General features: G+C 40.0%; 1 protein-coding gene across 1 annotated transcript in view; it reads right to left on the bottom strand.

Moving 5' to 3' along the window:
* The window catches only part of LOC131592089 (receptor-type tyrosine-protein phosphatase R-like), a 211,443-nt gene that overhangs the window by 41,580 nt on the left and 148,728 nt on the right, over window positions 1-21,135 (bottom strand). Inside the window, exons 6-7 of the mRNA XM_058863366.1 lie at window positions 16,968-17,078; window positions 12,546-12,808 (exon numbers count right to left, since the gene is read on the bottom strand). Coding sequence (XP_058719349.1) covers window positions 12,546-12,808; window positions 16,968-17,078 — 374 coding nt within the window. The remainder of the gene's footprint in view (window positions 1-12,545; window positions 12,809-16,967; window positions 17,079-21,135) is intronic.

The following is a 21,135-nucleotide window of genomic DNA, read 5'->3' as shown; positions in this document are numbered from 1 at the left end:
TTCTACAGAGCTCCTTAGATCTCCTGAAGTCCATGGCCCTGGACTGCCTGCCTTCATGAGAGACATTCCTATAGAGGGCTGCATAAGCAGGGCTCTAGAACAGGGAAATGCATCTGTACCTGTGCCCAGAGATGAAGGCCAGAGCACAGGCTTTCTGATCTACTCTTTCTTACACATACCATCAGTGAATGTGAATAGATTAAAAATTTCAGAGTGAAATAATAACAATTGCTTCAGATTCACAATCCTCTATTAGCAAAAGATTTATGGCATTTAGAAACTTAAACAGCTTGATTTAAATTTACTTCTCTGAATTTGAATAAAGGAGGGAAAAGTGAGGATCCTGAAAAGAGTAGTATTCCTCTAAATGCACATTACATTATGAAATAAAGAGAAAGAAGTCACATCTGAAAGATAAACTGAAATCACTCCCACCCTGACCTCCACCCCATCTATCTCAGCACAAACGCTTCCAACACACAGGGCTTCATATGGCTAATGATGTAATATAGGTCAGCCTAAAATACATTGAAGGCAGTAATGCAGAAATATGAACATAAATTTGGTGTAAAGCCTCTGTAAAGCCAAAGGTTGACCAGTATCTTGTTTTCAATAGAAAGAGGAGGTTTAGGGAAAGAATGCAAGAACAAAGCAAGAAGGAATGATCAATTAATTAATAGTTACTTAATTTCAGTGTATTCTCCATCTTCTGGCAATCTGTACTTTAGGAATGTCCTGAACCAAAGGGTGCTTCCCCATCTTTGTGCCTGGTGTTTCCTTTCTGTAGTTTTTCCTTCAGACAATGTTCATAGCCCACCTTTTGACCTCTGCACTGACCCAGGATGATGAGCTCTATAGCTGGGAGCCAGGCAACAGTGAACACTATACAGGGGACTAGAGTGGTATTTAAACCATCTTCATCTGTGAAAATCCTTGTGTTGAAGCAGAAAACATTTATTTTATTATAATCTTATCAGTAAATTTCAAATGCAGTCTCTGTAACTACAGGATTAATTAATTAATTAATTAAGGATTAATTACAATACCAGCTTTCTGCTTTTCACAATGCTGTCTTATTTTGCAAACCTATTCAGTATTGTACTCTGTGGGCCAAACTCTCTTCCCAGATACGTCTATAAATCCACTGAGGCCAAACAAGCTAAACAGAGTCTGAAGTGAAACAAGCCCATGCAAATTGCATTTTTTATCCATTGTGTACTTTTCTGACATTCTGATTGTTTTCCTTCTCTTCTTGTAAGACTCTGCATTTAGATCCACTATCAAATCCAGGGAAAGGAACTGAAAGCCTCTGGACTATGTATGCAGAAGTCTCCCAGGGGAATTTTTTATGACTCAGGAAGGATTTGAGACATCTCAAAAACAGGAGATGCCGCTGTCAGGGGATGGTGGGAAGCAGAAGAGCCAACCCTGGCAGAGGGGAAAACTCAGCTGCCCCTGCCTAGCACTATCCCCATCTCTTGCTGGCAGCTGGGAGCTGCCATTGGTTATCCTGAAGCACTGGGACTGAATTCCCAAGAGAAACACTGTACTTAACGACATTTTTCTGTGTGGGAATTATATACACTACTTCCCTTTCTGATGCCTATCGCATATTTGAGTGGTCATTTGAAGTTGCTGTGTTCTGTTTTGCTCCTGTTATCAAATCACAGTATTAACATAACAAGGATAATTATAGATACCATAAATTAGTAACAATACTCTCTGTTTGTTAAGCATCAAAGTATATTGTTTGATAGAGAACATAAGGAAAGTCCCTGTCCCAGAAAGAAACATCACTTTTGTAGCTTGTTACAGACTCCCCTGGTTAGAGAAATGAATGGAGAGTTCAAAGCCAAGGTATTTCATGAAGCTAGGCACTGATCTGCAATACCATATTGGATCACTTAACCAATTCATGCCCCACTTGTCTTAGTATGAAAACCACAAAAAGTGTTCCTTAAATGTCTTGGAAACTCAGCTAAGGTTCAAAGCAAAACCAAATGGGTGCATCAGTTTGGATGTGATGATATCAAAGCAGACAAATAACTCTAGCAAGAGCCTGGCTGAAATGTCACATGGAATCAGCTCTGCCTCTGGGCAGTATTTCTTTGGCTGAGCCATTCTCATGGTATACTTTGGGCATCCTCATCTCTGCCATGATGCTATTGCTTCTCTGTTTCCAGAGGCATATCTGATTGTATGCATTTACTACCGTGTCTGATGTCTAGAATGTATGTCTCTTGGATAGAGGAACATTTTTGTGTACATATGGATGGAGTCTTGCACAGAGGGATCCTGATCTGTGACCAAGGCTCTCAGGTACTGAGACAATGCTAAAGAGAATTTCCAGCAAGAGTTGAGAAGTACTCCGGCCCACAGATTTACATGCAGTATTCTTTAAGCAAAGTTGTACGTGTAAACAGGAGATATTTCTGCTAGCTAACAATGTTAAGCTTTCTGTACATACTAGCTCTAACTATGCAAGAGATCTCTGGCAAATATCCAGAACTGGATTTTTCAAAAAAAGAAGTAGTATAATTAGTCAACTCTCATAAGTTTGAAGAGTTCTCCTAGCACTGCATAGAAGTAAAGTTAATTATGATTGCACTCAAAGAAGAGATTCATGGCCTGGACTGTTAACTGATGGATACAAGATATGCTGGATGTAAGCACTGCCCAGCACATGGCATCTTGCAATTCAAAGAAATACTCAGATATCTTACGTTGCAGTTTTGAAGGCACTTTGATTTTTTGGGTTTGTTTCTTTAACTGTTTTCTCTGTCTGTTCCTAACATTTTAAATTAAGGGGAACTGAACTTAGTTCCGCTTCAGGCTGCCCTGTAAAAGTAATGTCATGAACAGAGATAAATGCATTTCAAAACAAGAGGAAAGGTGAATATCTTTGTTTTAACTTGAAGCATTAGTCTTTTTCAGGAATTAATGGGGACACTCAAGGAAACTTTTCTATACAAACCCCAAATGCGAAAAATCAACCTTCCTTCTAAATATCTAAACTCTGTATATCTGATATGAATGGTTCCTCCTACACTGTTTTGCTGAAACCAGTACTTGTGGGTACAAGTCAAGGGCTCAGGAGATATTTCCTGCTTACAAACCAATCTCATAAAAAAGCTGGTGCTTTTTCCAACCAACCATTGTGAAAAGGTGATATATTAGGTTGCAAATGTCACAGATGGACACATCCTGCCAAGAGCTGAGACGAGATGCTCAGAGCATTCAAGTCGAGCTAATGTGCATCTCCTCACTTTCCCAGATGTCCCACTCTGCCTGCACATTATGACAGCTGGTGAAGCAGTCACAGAAACCATGCCTGGATGGTCAAGCACAGAAACAAATTAGAGGCAGAGAGGAGCTGAGGAAATCAGCCACTGGAAAGCTGCATCAGAGTTTAACCCTCTGATCCCCAAATAGCACTTAAAGATCCAAAACTGCTGCTGAAAAAGACAAGGAGATCACTCACAACTCAAGTTACTCATGTGCTCAGGGCAAAACCAGTCCCTGTAAATTCCAAGTTCAAGAGGCACTTAAATAATAACATAGATATTTTCCCTTGTGTGACTTTTCAAAAGATCAGCTGGACAAATCACTGCAAACCCACCAAAACTGTCTACCAGATGGCAGCCACTGATTAATTTGTCTTAACTTAAGCCAAAAAGGAAGAAAATGTGATGGGTGGAGCCGTAAAGACAAGCACAATCAACATCCGACCAAATAGGGTTTCCTGTCACCTTGGGAACGACACTGATTGGCACTGCGGTTTCCTGTGTACAAGCTAAAACCAGTAGCAACTGGAGTAACAAGAATAAATGCCAGATAAGAGACCTGGGAATAATTTTATTATAAAATTCCTGACTAAACCCCAGAGGACAGTAAAGGTAAAACCAAGGGCAGCATATGCTAAACAGAACATATCCCTGTACATGAGAGCAGAGGGCCATGAAGCTGCATCAGAAGAATTTCAGAAAAAAGGGTAGGCTAATTTGCCTAAATTAACCACTCCCAAAAGTGAGAGTCATGTGCTTTGGAAAGCTTATTTCTTTGCAAGGAAAGAAAAAAGGGATGTGGGACAATTCAAAGCAGAGATGGAAACAGGAGTGGAAACCTACCATCTACCCACACTAATCTGAAGTAATTTTAAGATGTGCCACAGACACGAGGAAATGGACTGTGGGTGTAAGTTTGGGCATTGGTACATAGTTATTTGCATTTTTTTATTTAGATTATAACTCCCACAGAGCTTTGCTTCCGAAAGCTCTAAACACAACCAAAACAGCTTCTCAAACAGCCAGGAGTCAAATAGTTAAAAAGTGGGTTTTAGAGGGTCTTTGTTAGGCTGGTAACTGAGTTCACTTCCTCTCCAGAGAAAGGGGACAATTCACATTCCTGCCCTCTTCCTACACTGCAGATAAGCAAAGATGTCTGTAATACGTTGGACAGATATTCATGCAATTCAAAGATCTGGCACTTGCAGAAAGTTTTTAGAGTTACTGTGCACTCACAGAAATGCTCCACAAATGCAGGTTGGAGGCACAGCATTATTCTCTCTCAAGTGAAGAATCCATGTGCCAACACCGACCTTGCAGGCATTGAGCAGGAGACAATCAAAGCTGAATCCCATCTCAAGTTCCCCATTACTTAGAGTAGTTTCTCCCACCTCAGTAGCCCAAGTTTACAGTCCTTGCCTTTACTCTTCACTCAGACTGCAAGTGCCAGCAGTCAGTGTGGCTTTCTAGCTAGTTGAGATGGCCTGAGGAGGAGGGAAGCCACAATGCAGGGCTTCAGGGAGACCCTGAACTGAAAAACAATTACCTAAAAGGCCATAAGTAATTGCCAACAATCAAGATTGCTCTCCTTGTATCAGCTGCTACACCCACTTCATGTGCAAGCTACACGTTGGAAAAAAAAAATCAAAGTGCCAGGAAAACAATCCCAGGCACTGAATGACAATGCTACATACCAGTCATTGCAGCCCTGGCTTGTTTTTAGCCTTTGACAACAAGAGCACTCCAAAGCAATTTAAGGTTTGGGAACAAGCACATGCACAAACTATTCCCAGGAGGCAGTCTGCATCCAGTCCCTGCTTCTCTGGAGGCAAAGAAAGCTTAGCAGTATGGACACAAACCAACTTCTGCTACACAGCCTTAGTGCTGTAAGTGTATCTGAATACACCAAATTTGTAAGTGGATGCCCCAACCCTGGAGGTGTTCATGGTCAGGTTGGATGGGATTTTGAGCAACCTGACCAAGTGGAAGGTGTCCTTGCTCTTGGCAGTGGGGCTGAAACTAGATCTTCTTCAAAGTCCCTTCCAACACAAGCCATTTTATGATTCTGTGATCTTACAGACCAGGATGGAATATAGGTGGCAAATGAGAGAAATGTATTTTTAGGTCTTTCAGAAACTGGGGGGGATGGGGGTGGGGGGAGTGGGAGTGGGTTTGAATTGTATCCTCTCACTCTTTAAATGGTGTCAAGAAATAGTAGCAAGTAGGAATGTTACTGCACCTCAGATTAAGGTTCTCATCTTTGCTGCATCTCTTCAGATGAACACAATATCCAGCCATCCTCAATCCAGTGGTGAGGAATATGTCTGGAGATTTATGTGCCATGCCCAAAGTGCTCTAAGGAGTTGGTAGAAGAGACAGATCAGAGCACAGAAATTCTTGCCTCCCACCTCAAACTCAGTTTACTGGTCCCTGGTGCTTTGCAAATTCCTTCTGATAGGCTGTCACCATAAAACTATTCCACAGCTTGTACTTTTGTGTTGGCACATAGCTTTGCTTAGAACAATTACACTGACATTTCCCTAACACAATCCCTACAATTTAAATTAAGAATGCAGAAAGCATATTCAGCACCACACAATGGGGAAAATTTATCCTCCAAATCTATGAAAAGCTACTGTATTGTAGTCAGGAAATCCAAGGCCCCTTCCTGTAAATATATTAAGTTCCCATGTTTGTGCAATAAACTACAAAATCTGGCATGTTTACAGTAGCCTAACTGCAAGGTGCTACCCTCTGAGTGTTACTTGAAATTCTTACTCACAATGGATGGCTTTGTAAAATGATAATGGATAAGCAACATCATAACTGTATTTGCAGCAATTGTGCTCTATGATCTAAAAATCAGAACAGAGACAGAGAGAACTGCTGGAAATTTTTCTCAGAGCAGAGATGTGCTTAAACAGTGATATCCTGAGGTGCAGCTAAGGTTATATTAATGAAGAAAAGAGCATATGAGGTTCTTTACTCCAGCTCCAACGTTTCTTATGAGGTTTTATCCAGTATACTGTATTGTTAAGATAATGATTCATTTTAATGACTACTGCCTTTCTAAAATGAGGAAAACAGGTATTAGAGTTAGTTTTTGTGATAATTGTCATCCACAGTATTTGTCATCCAGATGGCAAATTACAGTGTACAGAAATTGCCTAAGAGGCTGGAGCTATAGTTTAATAATTTGTGTGTCTATGCAGAATGACTAATAAAAAAGAATAGTTTTCAACATTAGGAGCAATTTTTTTTCCACCTCCAAACCTGAAGCTCAAATTATACAAGATTTTCTTTGTAAAGGTGTAAAATACAAGATGTTTCTGAGGAAGGATGCTGAAGACAGAAAGAGAATAATAACTGCTCTCATTATTTGTGTGTGAATCTTTTGCTAATACATTCCTGTTTAAAAATTTACCTTTTGGCACTGAGTTCCATAGACTCCTATGGGTTATCTGTCTCTTTTTTTAAGATTATAAAAAACATATTGCCTTTCTTTCCCACTAGAATATCTCTCTTTCTCATGTTACAAGGAAGCGGACAGAGACGTGGTGCATTATAATTCACATTATATTAACTGTTATTTCACTATACTTACAGGGAGCTGTACTCACTGCATGTCTATTGAATAATTCTTAGAACTGGAGAAAGAATTCTGCTGCCAATTTACAGGGATCTTCAGGATGGTAAGAGAAATCTCACTGGGTAGAGTCTATTAACTGTGGCATAGGATTTTTATAGTATTGCTCTGCTTTGTGTGGAAAAGTAACATCACACAGAGTTTTCAGTCAGAGTTCAAGCCAAACTTCACTCATCTGTTCTGTTTGTGGAGAGCAATAATTGATTGATCCAGGTGATTGTCTCCATAGTGTTCGCTATTCTGATGCCTACTGATTTTCTGTAGAGGCTGCAGACTTGGCTGCACATTCTGATGTGAATGATGCCCATGAGCAGCCCTCTCCCCTCCAAGTTTTGCTCTTGCTGGCTCTTCCCTTTCACAGAGTATCTTCTATTTTCCTGTATCACAACTGTGCCTCCATACCATTGAATAATTATTTTATTTCACATTTTAAAATGGTTTATTATTTCACTTATCTGCCAGCTTTTTGCTTTATTTGTTAAACCCTTTTTCTAATGTCATCTTCACTCTCTTGTGTATATTTGCAGAGAAAAATAATCAGCACAAGGCACACATAAAATACTATCTGTTCTGAATAAGACCCCTGTAAATCCCTGGCATCCTGATATGTGAACATGAAGAGCTCTTCCTTTTAGACAGAATAATTTTCTGATGAATATGTAACAGACTAAGAAAACACATAGTTGTGATTTTTCCCTCTGATTATTAAAATATAATAGCCAGTTTTAGGTCCTTGTTGCTAGAATGGAATAAAAATGCTTGAGAAAATTTTCCAAAGCACTGTTTGTTTTCAACACACGAGAGATATTTTCCACATTTTCTTTTCTTCCATGTATCTTTGTAACTAATTTGAACAAAACATCATACTGTCCACTAGTTAGTTGAAATGCAGTTGTCTTAGTCACAAATAACACAGGAACTAAAACTCACAGCTGCAGTGGTCACAGAAAATGTAAACCCAGTTGTGATACTGTGTTGGTGTGGTAACATTTATATATATATCTACCATGACTGTGATTTAACAACTCACTGCTTTTACTAAGAATTTTCACTGCTTTTACTAAGAATTTTCAATGCTTGATATGTCAGAATGAAATCCAAAATATCACATTCCACTTCACCAGATTCTGCTTTTGGCTAGGACCACTCACATCAAGATGAATTTTGGGCAACAAACAGAATAAGAGGAAACCTTACTCAGCTGAAGGAAGAAGTCGATATTATTCATATAAACCTATAAAAGCCTAAGTAGAAAAGTAAACACTGATGCAATATTCATAGATGTGCTCACAGGACAGAAAACAATTATTTACATCCGAAAGTCAGGCATCGGCACTGTGATATTGTGACAGCTCATCACTGAAGACATCCACAGGAGAAAAGTAGCTCTCCTGCTCCTTTGGTCAGCCATACAACAGTGTGGGTCACCAGTGGAGAAGGTCTTTGCTGCAAAGGAGCAGCAGTTGTGAACACATGAAAATAGAGCAACTTCAAAGCATTCTGCACTGAGTGATCCAGAGGATGCGTGGAGGCTGTGAAGAAATAGCCCTTCACTTGTGTGCCAAAGTAGTTTTAATAGAAAGGGTTCAGTGCCTATTTGTTCTGACTGCCCTCTCACCTCCACCCCTTCAGTCCACCCTCTGCTCTTGGCCATCACAGTTCCACCCTTTCCAAACTACATGCTGCACATGAGCACACATCCCAGATCAGCATCTAGGAAAATCATAGAATCAGAGAACAGACTGAGTTGGAAAAGACCCTTAGAAGTCATCTAGTCCCACTCATTTTCCATGGATAACGACAGCTTCAATTAGAATAGGCTGTTTAAAGCCCCATTCAACCTGACCTCAAATGTTCAAAAACTTTTTCCTCATATCTAATTTAAATCTAGCCTCCTTCAGTTTGAAGCCATTGTCCTATTGCAACACGCCCTATGAGAAAGTCTGTCTCCATCTTTCTTATAGGCCCCCTGCAAGTATCAAAAGGGTGCAATAAGGTCTCCTCAGAGCCTTCTCTTCTCCAGCCTGACCAATCCCAACTCTCTCAGCCTGTCCTAATAGGAGAGGTGCACCAGCCATCTGACCATTTTCATTGCCTTCCTTGCTCTATCATCAACATCATTCTCGTGTTGGGCACACTGGAGCTGAATGCAGTTCTCCAGGTGAGAGCGCAGCATGGGAGCAGTATCACCTCCTGCAGCCCCTGGGCCAGTTAGCATCCTGCCAGTGTGACCCTCTTCCCTCCTCCAGGAGCTGCAGCTCAGGGATAACAGCGCTGCCGGCCGGCTCTAGGTGTCACTCTCCCCGCACTCTGCACAGCCGCATCCAGCAAAGCACCGCCGCGTGTGCCCATGTGGCATAAAAACTGCACCATCCCACACATTTGATACGGCAAATAATCTGCCGGGAAGCTGTCTTACAGAAAGAGCTGAGTAAAAGCATTTCCAGATACACAAAAAAATATGTTCATGCACTTGGCTCTGGTATTCAGAAGCACAATACGTTTTAAGAAGCTGGACAAACTCCCAGAAATATTTTTATCCGTGCACAGTAGTCCATTAACAATTTGTTTGCCTCTGTGCTGGCAAATGCTATTTTAAACAAAAAATGGTAAAGTTCAGAGAGCCAGAGGCTGATGTGGTGTTTTGTGAAAACTCAGTTCCACTACATTTTTGCACTTAGATCATAGAATCATAGAATGGTTTGGGATGGAAGGGACCTTTAAAGGTCATGTAGTCCCATTCCCCTGCCATGGGCAGAGATGGCTTCAACTAGATCAGGTTGCTCAGAGCCCTTTCCAACCTGACCATGAATGTTTCCAGGGATGTGGCATCTGCCACCCCTCTGGCACACTGTGTCAGTGTTTCATTCTCTTTGCAAAATATTGTCTTCCTTATATCTAATCTAAATCTACCCTCCTTTAGTTTAAAATCATTACTCATTGTCCTGACAAGGGTATGTTCCTCAAAGCAGCACCTAGTGTGCAAAGCAGGGAGAGCCTGAGAGGCAAGCATAAAATCATGGAATAGTTTGGTCTAGAAGGGATCTTTTAAGGGCGTCTAATCAAACCCCACTGCCGCAATGAGCAGGGACATCTTCAACTAGATCAGGCTGCATTATCCAACTTTTCTGTCCCATGCTTCAGAGAGACTGTCACAAACTTCCCACTCGGGTGCACAGCTCACTACTGCTCAAAGAGAAATAATGAACCATGGCCCAAACCACGGACAGTTTGGTCTGGATCATACTAGGCATTTCATGACTACGGATCACTCTTAAGGAATCAAACCAAGGAGTGTCTGGATAGTTAGAAGATACTGCTCAGGAACCACTGTCAAGCCATGTGACCAAAGGAATTTCCATGCTAAGTTTGTCAAGGAGCTCCCATATTCACTCTAGCCTGCCAAGAGCTTCTTCCCCTGGCAGAAATCAAAATCAGAATAGCAAAAACTATTGAAAAGGTGCCCCAAAGGTGCTCCATGAGCAGGATGGGACCTCCAGGCTTGATTCACCCCATACGAACTGAAGAAGAGCTGCCATTAGACTGTTTTGAGTATGGTTTGCTACTCCCTGCAGTATGCAGATCCATGCTCTAAAGTCCACTTCTCTCACATGTAATGAGAATGGCCCAAGGCTGTCTAGTGCAAGGAGTTTTTGGGGCAGAAAGGTGGGGAGGAGTTTTAAACTGACCACTTACCTAGTCACTAGATAAAATTTGAGGCATGACGTGTCACCGTGTTATTACTTTTTGCTTCCAACACTGAGTGTAAGAATGCACACAACTTTATTCATAGTAAAGGCTATAGTAAATAAATAAAAAATATACATTGTAATAGCTGCTTATGTCAGAGGAACAGAAGATAAACTATTCCCTAAAGTTCTCTCCCTCATATCCCAGACCTTTGTACACTTGAAATAAACCACCATTTCTTAGGAGTGGACTTGGGCTGACAGAGTCTGTGTTAAACATAAAGAACTGCACAATGGGATGTTATCACAATGGATTTCACTTTCTCACAATGGTCTATTAGTGTTCTTTTACAGTAGAAATTGAAGTGCTCAATTCCCTCAACTTCTTTTTCCTTAGTAATAACCTAAATGTCTGGTTTATTTGATCAAACATCAGGTTTAGTTCTCTCTTTATATCTCAGCTCTCCATTTTTTCATACCTGACTCAGAACTTTGTCCTTCCAAAGGATGTAATTAGGTTTAGGAGAATTAAATGCAGAGTTCCTATATATGGTGGAAATTAATATCTTAAATTAATTGTTTATACTTTCTTTGTTTCAGAAATGGGAATGTTTATTCTCCTTATGTACAAAAAGTTACTTCTCCTTAAGTACAAAATCCCTCTACAAACTCCCTTCCCTCAATCCCTCTCAACTACTGCATATGCTACATTAGGGACTAAGTATTGTAAATAAGATATGTGATTCCCATGCTTGTGGGCTTTATTTTTAGAGCTTTGTGGAATGAGAGAAACTATCAACATTTATTTACTTGCTTCCTCCATTCCTTTTTTTTTTTCCTGCAGTGATATCACCACATATTTTGTGGCAGCTCTGCCTTTAAGCCTCTTTTACTCACAGAAGAATCAATCCCCTGCCCTGAGCTCTGTCTGTCATAAATCCATTGATAAAATCTCTGTCATTGATATCCCCCTGGTTCAAGCTGAATCAGGGTTACAGCTCAGCTGAGAGTCCTCACAGATGAGGCTCTGCTTGGTCTCCACATGGCGTCTGCTCTTTCATTTGTCGTCTGTGCAGGGGCAGGAGAGTTCAGTTGCACAGCTGCATGCTATGTGAGCTATTCAGAGCACTGATGCTTTATGAAAGCAGCCTGCAGCCATCAGACAAGAAATTATACAGGTTTCTAACAGAGGAGAGACAGATGTCAGTGTGCATTCTCCTGTGGGAAGAATAACTAGTTTTATAAAAAGAGCACTGGCCCAGATTTTGAAAGGTACAATGAGTGGCAGGGTTTAGTGCCCAAGTATTTCTGAGGAACTGCACATAAGAGTTGGCTCCATTACTCATCACTTTTTCCTTTTTATAAAGCCTGTTGACTTTTCACTGCATCCTGACCATCATGGAAAGCTGCATTTAAGAAGAAAATTTATCTAAAGGTGATAACGGAAACACTGTATGAGATTGCTAAATGCACTCGGTATAAATACTTCTTCTTTCTATGTTTTCCAGGTGCTAGACACTCCCTGAGAATGAGAATGTCCTTTGCTGGCAATACATAACAAGCCCTTGGACTGTCTTCCAGGATCTCCAGGATTAAAACAGGCAAAAATCAATGAAAAATGAAAAATTATTTCTTTGGAGTAATTGTTGGAAACAGGAAGAATATAATCAGCAAAAAGAATACCACTAATGCAGTTAATCTCAGCCCAAATGGGAACATTTTCATATGACCTGAATCTTTGGTCATACGTAAAGAAAGGAAAGGAGAGAATACCTGTGAGATAGATGTTAACACACCAAAATCCCACTTCTCAGATGTCTGTATGGCAAAGTCTCACATTCATTGACAGAAGAGAAACATATGAAATCATGAAGCATAAGTATAAAAAAGTAGAATGAATCCTGAGCACACCAGGCACCATCCTACCTTTCCTGGAGTCCCACAGGTTTCATTCTGAAAGGAGATGGACTGGCACACAGGGGAGGTTTGAGTTCAGGAACACATTGGCCTTGAGGGTCCACTACAACATTGATAACCTTTGGAGCCTGTTGAGGCTGCACCATGCTGTTGGTGGTCTTATACTCAGTCTGAGATGTCTGCAGGGGAAGTGGTGAGAGGTGGATCTCCTGCTTCTTTTCCTTCTCTTGCCTTAGTGACAACTGGATCTTCTCCTTTAATCTGTACAGAACCTACAGAAACAAAGAGGACAGCTCAATCTCAATTGCCTGGTAAATTAGGCAAGGAAGGTATTGCAAATGCTGGATAAGACTGCTATACGTGTCTTTCATTCCTTGAAGGTAAGTCACAAGTTGTGTTACAACAAGGATTTCTCACAAGATAAATATTTCCAATACATAAACTGCAGAGTGTACACATGGGCAGTAGGGATTTTAACACTGTGAGTCAGTACTTACTTGTAACACCTGCAGTAGTATTACTGAAAGAGCAAATAACACAGAAGACGTTGGGAAGAAGGAAGTACTGATAAATAGAGTAACATTAGAAGAAATTTTAAGCATTTTAACACAAGAGAGACAATGGTACAAAGCAAAATAGATGTTTATGACTTAGCCAGATACAAGTCTCTAACTACAACAGCCTCAATTTGTTTTAGAGCAGATGTTCTTAAAAACCCTTTCTCATCTGGCATGGAGCTGAGGGTCGAACAGAGTAATTTGACTAGGTCACTTTGGTAATGGTAGGCTGTTACTACACTGAAATACTTCTCCAGGTAGGGATAGGCTACAATATCCTCAGAGAAACGTTAACTATTCTGAAATACAGCTGAAGTGATGAGTGGCAAATGAAGTTATTTAACCATCTGTTCAGAAAAGCATGCTTTACAATCACCAAGAAATTGACTTCTGAATACATTGTAGTACCAAGATTATCTATCCACCTATTGCTTATGAATGCAGACATCAGATATGTGCAACAAAAGCAGAAGTTGTACTGATCTTCTTCCATCAAACTCTACGCTAATGTTGCTGAACTCTGGCTTGGTGAGGTCAAGCAGATAGCTTGTGCTCAGTAATGTCACTCCAGAGGTACCCATGTTACACCTGTTTAACACATCTTATTTCCTTGGAGGGCAATGCAAAAAACAGTTTCTGAGCCATAGCTGTTCCATTTTCAAAACATGCCTTACAAGCTATGAAATTTATGAGAAATGTAATTATTGCATGTGGAGATGGAAGGCACTTACACAGTTTTTGAAGGTGTCTGCAGATACCATTGTATTTTCCACTTTGCTCTATCGGTTCCTGTAAAGCATTTGATTTGGATCCTTGTGTAAGACAAAACCTAGACCAGAGCATTTTTTCTCTGCAAGTCAGAAGCTCTTTGAGAGCTGTTGCCCTGCTAGCACCACATAAAGATCTATCACTCCATAGCTTTCCAGTGATGACTGGATATATCTGATGGGTTTGTTTGTTCAAGGATTAGTATTAGAGGTTTAGCTGAGAACTGACCTAATGTCATTAGCAATACACACATTAAACAAGACTTAGCTAGGTAAACCATCTGTTCATTCTGAAGGGTTTAGAATTGCATGGATAAGATCTCTTTGCCATAATTTTGCAGAAAAAACACCCCTACTGTGAAGCAAGGACACTGGTACCAGTAAAGATAAAAGAGAAACTTGAAATATTTTAACTGTTTTTTTTTCCAGTGAGTGCTTTCATCTAATTTGTTTCTGATAACCAGCAGATAAATAGCTCAGATATGCATGGTCATGGCAATTCTCACCATACTTTCTTGTCACTAATATGTTTTGACATTAGTTTCCTTGGTCATATGTAAAGAAAAGGAAAGGAGAGAATACCTGTAAGATAGATGTTAACACACCAAAATCCCACTTCTCAGATGTCCATATGGAAAAGTCTCCCAAACAGACCCAAGGAATTATGGTTTTGACTTCAAAAATGTGGACAGTATTATTTCATATACTATTTAACAATCTATTATTAGACCCTAGGGAAAAAAGATAGCTTGATCCTACCAGAAATAAAAAAAAAAGTAAAACAACTAACTAACAAACAGCTTTTGATCTAAGCACTAACACTTTTCTGCAGAAAGTGTTATAACAGTTTTAATGAATTCTATGTAAAGTAAAAAAACCTAAATGGCCAAAAATACAGTGACCAACCCAATCTGCCACTCTGACACACATTAAATGGGATAAAAACCAACATGAGCTGTTTCTTAGCTTTACAGATTGCACATACCCCAGATATTATCAGCTCCTGGCAAAATCTTACACTGTCTAAACAGTAGCACACGTAAAGATACAGGTTGGACCTGGGAGGAACAGAAAGGGGAATGCCTGCAGGAAAGACCACAGCATAATAGCAATTCCATCTAGGAGGAATTCAAGGAGTCTACTAGTATTGACCTCCGCCCTAACTTCAGAGCAGCTACACCCAAACTATTTCTGACAGATGTTTGCCTAAAACCTTAATGGGTGAAAATTCCCAAGCTTCCCCAAGCAATGCAATCCAGGGCCTAGTGACACATGTGATAGCAAAGATCTCTCTAGTAAGTCAGCCAAATCACCCTGTGAAACATTTTCTTCTTTTCCAGTCCCCTGTGGATAAAGTATTATCTTCTTCCTTATGACAGCCATTGAAATCTTTCCATGTTTGAGAACTATCATGTTTCTGCTTGCTCCTTTTCCCTGTCATAAATAAACCAAATTATTTTATGTCCTTTGTGTCTCTGATCATTCTTGCATCTCCTTCCTCCTATAATTGCCTGAATTTTTTCACAAATGTGGTAGAGAGAAACAATAGAAAATGAGTAAGATATGATACTACAATCAAATAATTATCATAGCAGAGCTGAATTCATGTCTTAGAGATCATATCCTCATTTATATATCCCAGGATAAGAAGCGTATTTTTTGCAAAATTGATGTTGCTTATCTGCTTATCTACTGTTCTGTGATACTGTTCTGTAATATTGCTGGAACCTTTCCTACAGAACTGTTCTTTTTCCATGTATTTCCTGTATTGTATTGATGCACATGATTAGAACTCTTGTTCCTGCCAAGCAGCATTCTTGTTCTTTCCCTTCTTTTCTCTGGCACCCTAAGAATATTTGAAATTCTGATACTGTCATACAGAATGCTTACAATTTCCAATATCGTCAATGCATTAATGAAAATATTGTGCAGTACCAGGACAAGGACAGTCAGCATTTTCTATACCCTTCCAGTTAAATAGTCAGTAATGACCAAATTAACTCTTCTCCAAAGTAGAGAGTAGAGAAGAAGACTTCTGGATACCCTCCTTTTTTTTGAGTGAAATGGCGTGGAGAGATGGAGACAACAAGAAAGCAGAAATTAAATAAAGCAACAATTTCCTGTGATAAAATAAGTGCTTTTCAAATCTTAGGAAGATTTAAAAGATCAAATAACATTTTGTTAAAAATTTTTGTGAACATTTGTATAAATGTGAATATTTTTTAATAACTTCAGATTAGATATGCTTTTTGTCTTATGGCTGTAAGGTTAAAGAAAATTAAATGTGTTTGAGAGCAAAATATCTCAAAAGACTCCAAGATACTATGTGTTCATAAATGCTGATAATTGTCAGAGAATTCAGTTAACACTCTTATGTGTGCATCGCAGAAGTATCATACAATTTAAAGAAATTAAAGAAATTTAAAGAATTTAAACAAAACATAAGATACAACATTGGACAAAAATGCAAATATTACCCTACAAAAGTCAGTGGTGGTGTAGTGCTGTTCATCTTCTGTGTGACCATTGCACATCTCATATTCAACATATTAGAATTATGCCTAATGCTCAGAAACCTGGCCACTGAACTCATACAATGTGAATGGCAAAGCTGCTCAAAAATATGGTTACTCCTTCATGTACTTACTAGTTATTTCAGTTTAAAATTTGTGTATTTGATACACAAATACCAACACACACTCTAACAACTATGCACTGACAACACTGTATCAATGTGGTGTTGCTTTTATTAGCCATTAAAACTGAAATAAAGGCAGGTAAGAGGACTTTAGGGATTCTGGGACCTAAGAAGGTTGAGAAATCATCACTCATGTCCCTACACAGTTACCCTGTAGATTTAAGAACTTGTTATTTATTTCTTCAGCTTCCCTCTAGTTACATTCTTCACTCAACTCAAAATACATCAAGAAATGTGATTCTTCAAACTTTGGTTTCCCAGCATTATGACAGTGACCAATTCTTACCTTGGAGTTGAGCTTCTAACAGCCTTGAGAAAACACCCTTCATGTAAAGAATGTGTGACCCTATCCTTCAGACTATGAAAAGCATTAAGTACAAAACAAAATAAAGGTAAAAGGGAAACTTACCATTAAACAAGTCACTAGAATGACAAAGATGCTGAGAAATATGACAACTGCATAAAATCCTTCTTTGCTCCAGATTTTGTCTGCTTCATGCTGGCCTTGCAAAACATTTTTCTTTTTTAAGCAATGAAACAGAAAGAGAAAAAAGGTTATAGAGTGGCATGTGCAGATTAAATAGCTCTCATTTGGCATTAATCATTCTCCTCAGCTTTGTCAGCGTTGAAATTCCACAGCACATGGCATGACTTTGAACGCTGCTCTTGGCACCCCCTGCCCACACCCAGGCCATGGAGCAGGGCCAGCTCTCAGCTCTGCACGGGCATCTAGGGCCGTCTGAGAGAATTCTCCACCAGCTCTCACAGCCTGCTTGAAGGTAAAGCAAACAATACCCAGTGCCTTGCTTGGAAACCACCTGGCTCATCAGGTCAAAGGGCTGAGCCCCCTCACGGCCTTTGGGAAGCGCTTGCCCTATCTCTTTCTCCCCAGTGCTTATCTGCAGCCCCAGCATCCACATGCCAGCCTTCCCAAAATTTACACCTGACACGGAGCAAAGAGCAGCGACTTGCTGGCTTGCCTTCATGAGCCTGGAAGCCCTCACATTGTCACCTCTATATTACACATACTTATTTTGCTGAAAATAGTCTCATTATCTATCTATCTATAATTCTGATTATCTCACTATCTTTGGTTTCCTGCTGATAGAACATTTCTGAAACAGCTGTGCACACTAAAATTTCCAGAACTCCTGGGGAACTCCTGGGGATTATGAAATAATAATGATTGTAAAAGCATTTATTTTTGTCTTTACTGCAGTACTGGGACTTGGTTGGACTATTAAATTACCAAAATTTCACAATGTTTTCAAATAGAGATTTTGTAGCAGAAACAAAGTACATGTACCCTCCGTCTAACTGCAGTGTATTATTTAAAGTATGTTGCCTGATGTTTCTGAGACCACAGTTCAGTAGACATTGCCCTTCCAATTTTCAGCTAGTTGCTTTCATTTTCTTAATTGTGTCTTTTCAGTAGAGTTCTCAGACTAAGTAAAGCCAACTTTATAAAATTCTGGTTTCCACTGTAAATGGTCAAGGTCTTCATGTTTCTCTCTCGCTGAAGTTCTCTAATGGCTTTAAATAAACCTCTTGTTTAGCAACTAAGTTGTCTTCCCATCCCAATGCGGCCTTTTTTCCTCTCTGGGGATGCTGTGTAAGAGGACTGGCAGTTTACCACAGAGGAAAGAGCTCCTCCATGCCAAGATGAGCGGCTGTTCAATGGGCCTGCATAACTGCAGGGATGCTCCAACACTGTACATGGGTACATTATGCCCCAGGGTCTGCTTAGCCACCCATTAGCCTGGTTTTTTGCACAGCTAATGTACCAAGCCAACTTTGTCTTCCAAAAAGGCAAAGCCTCCCAAAACCAAGCCTCTTCAGCCTCCCAAACACAGAAAGTCTGGATGATGATGAATTAATGTGGGAAAGCTTCCTGAGGAGTGGGAGATCATGGCCTGAGCAGGAGAACAAGATGACAAAACTGCTGGGTGCTGGAACCTGATATAACTTTCATGGTCCTCCATTATGTGCTGCTTGTTTTGAGAAAAGTCAGGACAACGCAAGACAATTCACAGATACAATTGCCACAAAATGCAAACATTTTAGAGAGGAATTTGGTAGCATGGCTAATTTACAGACGCTCACTGGGAGTTGAGGACTGAAAGCATAATAAAGAGTTTTCTTTGGAAGTAATAATTCTGGGGACCAGAATGGAAATCCTTCAGGACAACTACAGAAACCAATCTTGTAAAATTAGTATATTTGTGTGTGTAATCATGCATCATTTCATGGTCTGGGCTTTAAAATGTTGCAGGTATTGACAGTTTAAAAAGGCTTATGAAGTGTCAGTTTGATGTTTAATGAGCAACTTAAAACCCAGGGCTTTCAAAGAGAAGCTTGCCAAATATTTCTGAAAAAATTGTTCCTAGACATTTTTAAATACTGCTGCCACTGTAGAGGGGTACAGCTTTCTCTGCAATCTGCCACCTCAGCACAGCAAGGCCATTCTGCTGTGCTCATGGCACAGGACTTGGGTCCCAATACTGGCTCAGAGCCCAATCCTGCAGCTGCTCCACATCCAAGACTGCTCCTGTTGGGCTCCATGGGAATCCCATGGTGACAGCAGCAGCTGCAGCTGTGGCCTATTAGCTATAACTCAAAGTTTGACCCTGAGTGGGTTACCTGATGGCCTTCCGGTGTTTCATATCTCTCAGGACGAAATTTAGATAAAAAGCAGGAGCTAAAGGAGAATGGCTGTGCTGATCTTTTGTGAGAAAATGGGGTGGTTTAATATCTCTTTACTGAAAGGACAAATACACTAAAAAGTAAATGAAAAGCTAATAGGATTTTCAGTCATAGTGGATGAGAGACTTAAATAAACTTTAATTAATTAATGTCATAAAACTTTTAAAATATTTTATAACAGATTTCATATACATAACAGAATGAAGAGAATAAAAGACTTTCAGAGAACGAATCTCTATGATGTCTGTCTGGTGCTATGTGTGTTCAGGACACGTGTTTGCCTGATTTGTCTTTCTAACAAAAATGTTGAAAGAATATTAACAAATGCTGTAAAAAGGGTAAAAAACGTATACCACAACTTAAACTTACTTGACACACCATTCTGAAACACTTCAGTAGTACCTTCACCTACTCAAGGAAATCTCTCTCACAGATCTAATGGGTGGAGAGTAAAATCATTGCTTAAGCTGCTTACTAATGACAGATGAAGCTGTGACCTCCAGTAACTGAGTCGTCTCACACCCAAGATAAGGAATTGCTTTTTGAAAACGTCAACGCTGCTCATTCAGAACTTTGTTCCTTTGTCTGGGAAAACTGATAAGAGGGATAGCAACTGCCACGCTCACTACAAATTGCTGACGCCCAGGAAAAAAGCTAATAGGATGGCCAAATGCAATGCAAAAACAAGAAGATTCTTGTCCTTCAGATAGTTTTTGAGGAATAGGCTGGAGGATATATTCAGACTAATTTGCAAAGATCTGCAGCTAATAAAGGTGGGGGAATATCAGTGCAGATGGAGTGGCAAGGGAATTCCAGTAGCTCAGGGAGGATCAGATCCTAGAGCAAACAGGGAGGAAGGCATAATTTCCTAGTATTTCCATTCCCTAACAAGACTCCAACAAGGCGAGTTTTTCAGGCAGAATGAGCCAGGTTAATTTAAATTGTTTGAATACATCATGATTCAATGTGCAGAAGAATCAATGTATTCTTACAATGCCATTCAATCTCTAACCTTACTGAGGAGTGCCTGCACACAAGGATATCTGCTGAACTGGAACAAATGTGTTTTTTCTAAACAATTTTTCTAAACCTTTTTTTTAAAAAAGACACTAAAAGTCCACCCTGGCTTTTCTGGTCTTATTATGGAAAAATAGTGGAATATTTCTACAAGCAAGTAAAATGAGCAGCCAGCTTTTGATAATAGTAAGACAGACATTGACCTGAAGTAGTCACTGTAAAATCTGTGACTGAAAGATTCTGCTGTAGGATCAGGGCCTGCCAGAAAAGGCATATTTTCAGTAGAAAACAGGTGAATTTGCAAATTGGGTCAGTTAACCCCAATTAGTCCCTTGGGCTGGAACACTAATGAAAGCATAGCAAGTTGTAGTTTTGAGCTCAGCGGAAAGCTTACAGGGAGCTGGGGGTAGAACTCAAGATCAAAAAGAGTTCATGGAAGTTCACACTGAATAGCTTTGTTTTTTCTGCTATTTTAACTATGTTAGCAAAGGCACATTAGGAAAGCTGCCAAGAAATCACTTCCACCCCCAGTGAAAACACGTAGGAATGTGTGTGAGCTCTCAGGCTCCCAGGACACTGGATAATAACCACTTAACCATGTCATCCATGACAAAGTCTCCCCAAAAGCTCTACCTTAGGCACATGTGTGATGAAGTGCTGTGATTCCACATCCACACTGGCAGCCTGCAGGGCTTCTGCTCCTATTGGGTGCTCTGGGTGCAGCTGGGCAGATGTTACACTACAGCTGCCTTGCCTGATCACAGGAACATGTGCTTGTGCTCTGCTTTGTTCCCAGGTGCCTCTGTCAGTCCAGGCTGTTGTAATTTCCAAGATACTGGTTTTGATCACTTGTCCTT

Source organism: Poecile atricapillus, chromosome W (assembly GCF_030490865.1).
Source record: "Poecile atricapillus isolate bPoeAtr1 chromosome W, bPoeAtr1.hap1, whole genome shotgun sequence".
NCBI classification, from domain to species: domain Eukaryota; kingdom Metazoa; phylum Chordata; class Aves; order Passeriformes; family Paridae; genus Poecile; species Poecile atricapillus.
Note: the sequence above shows the minus strand (reverse complement) of the source record. Positions and strands in the feature narration are given on the sequence as shown.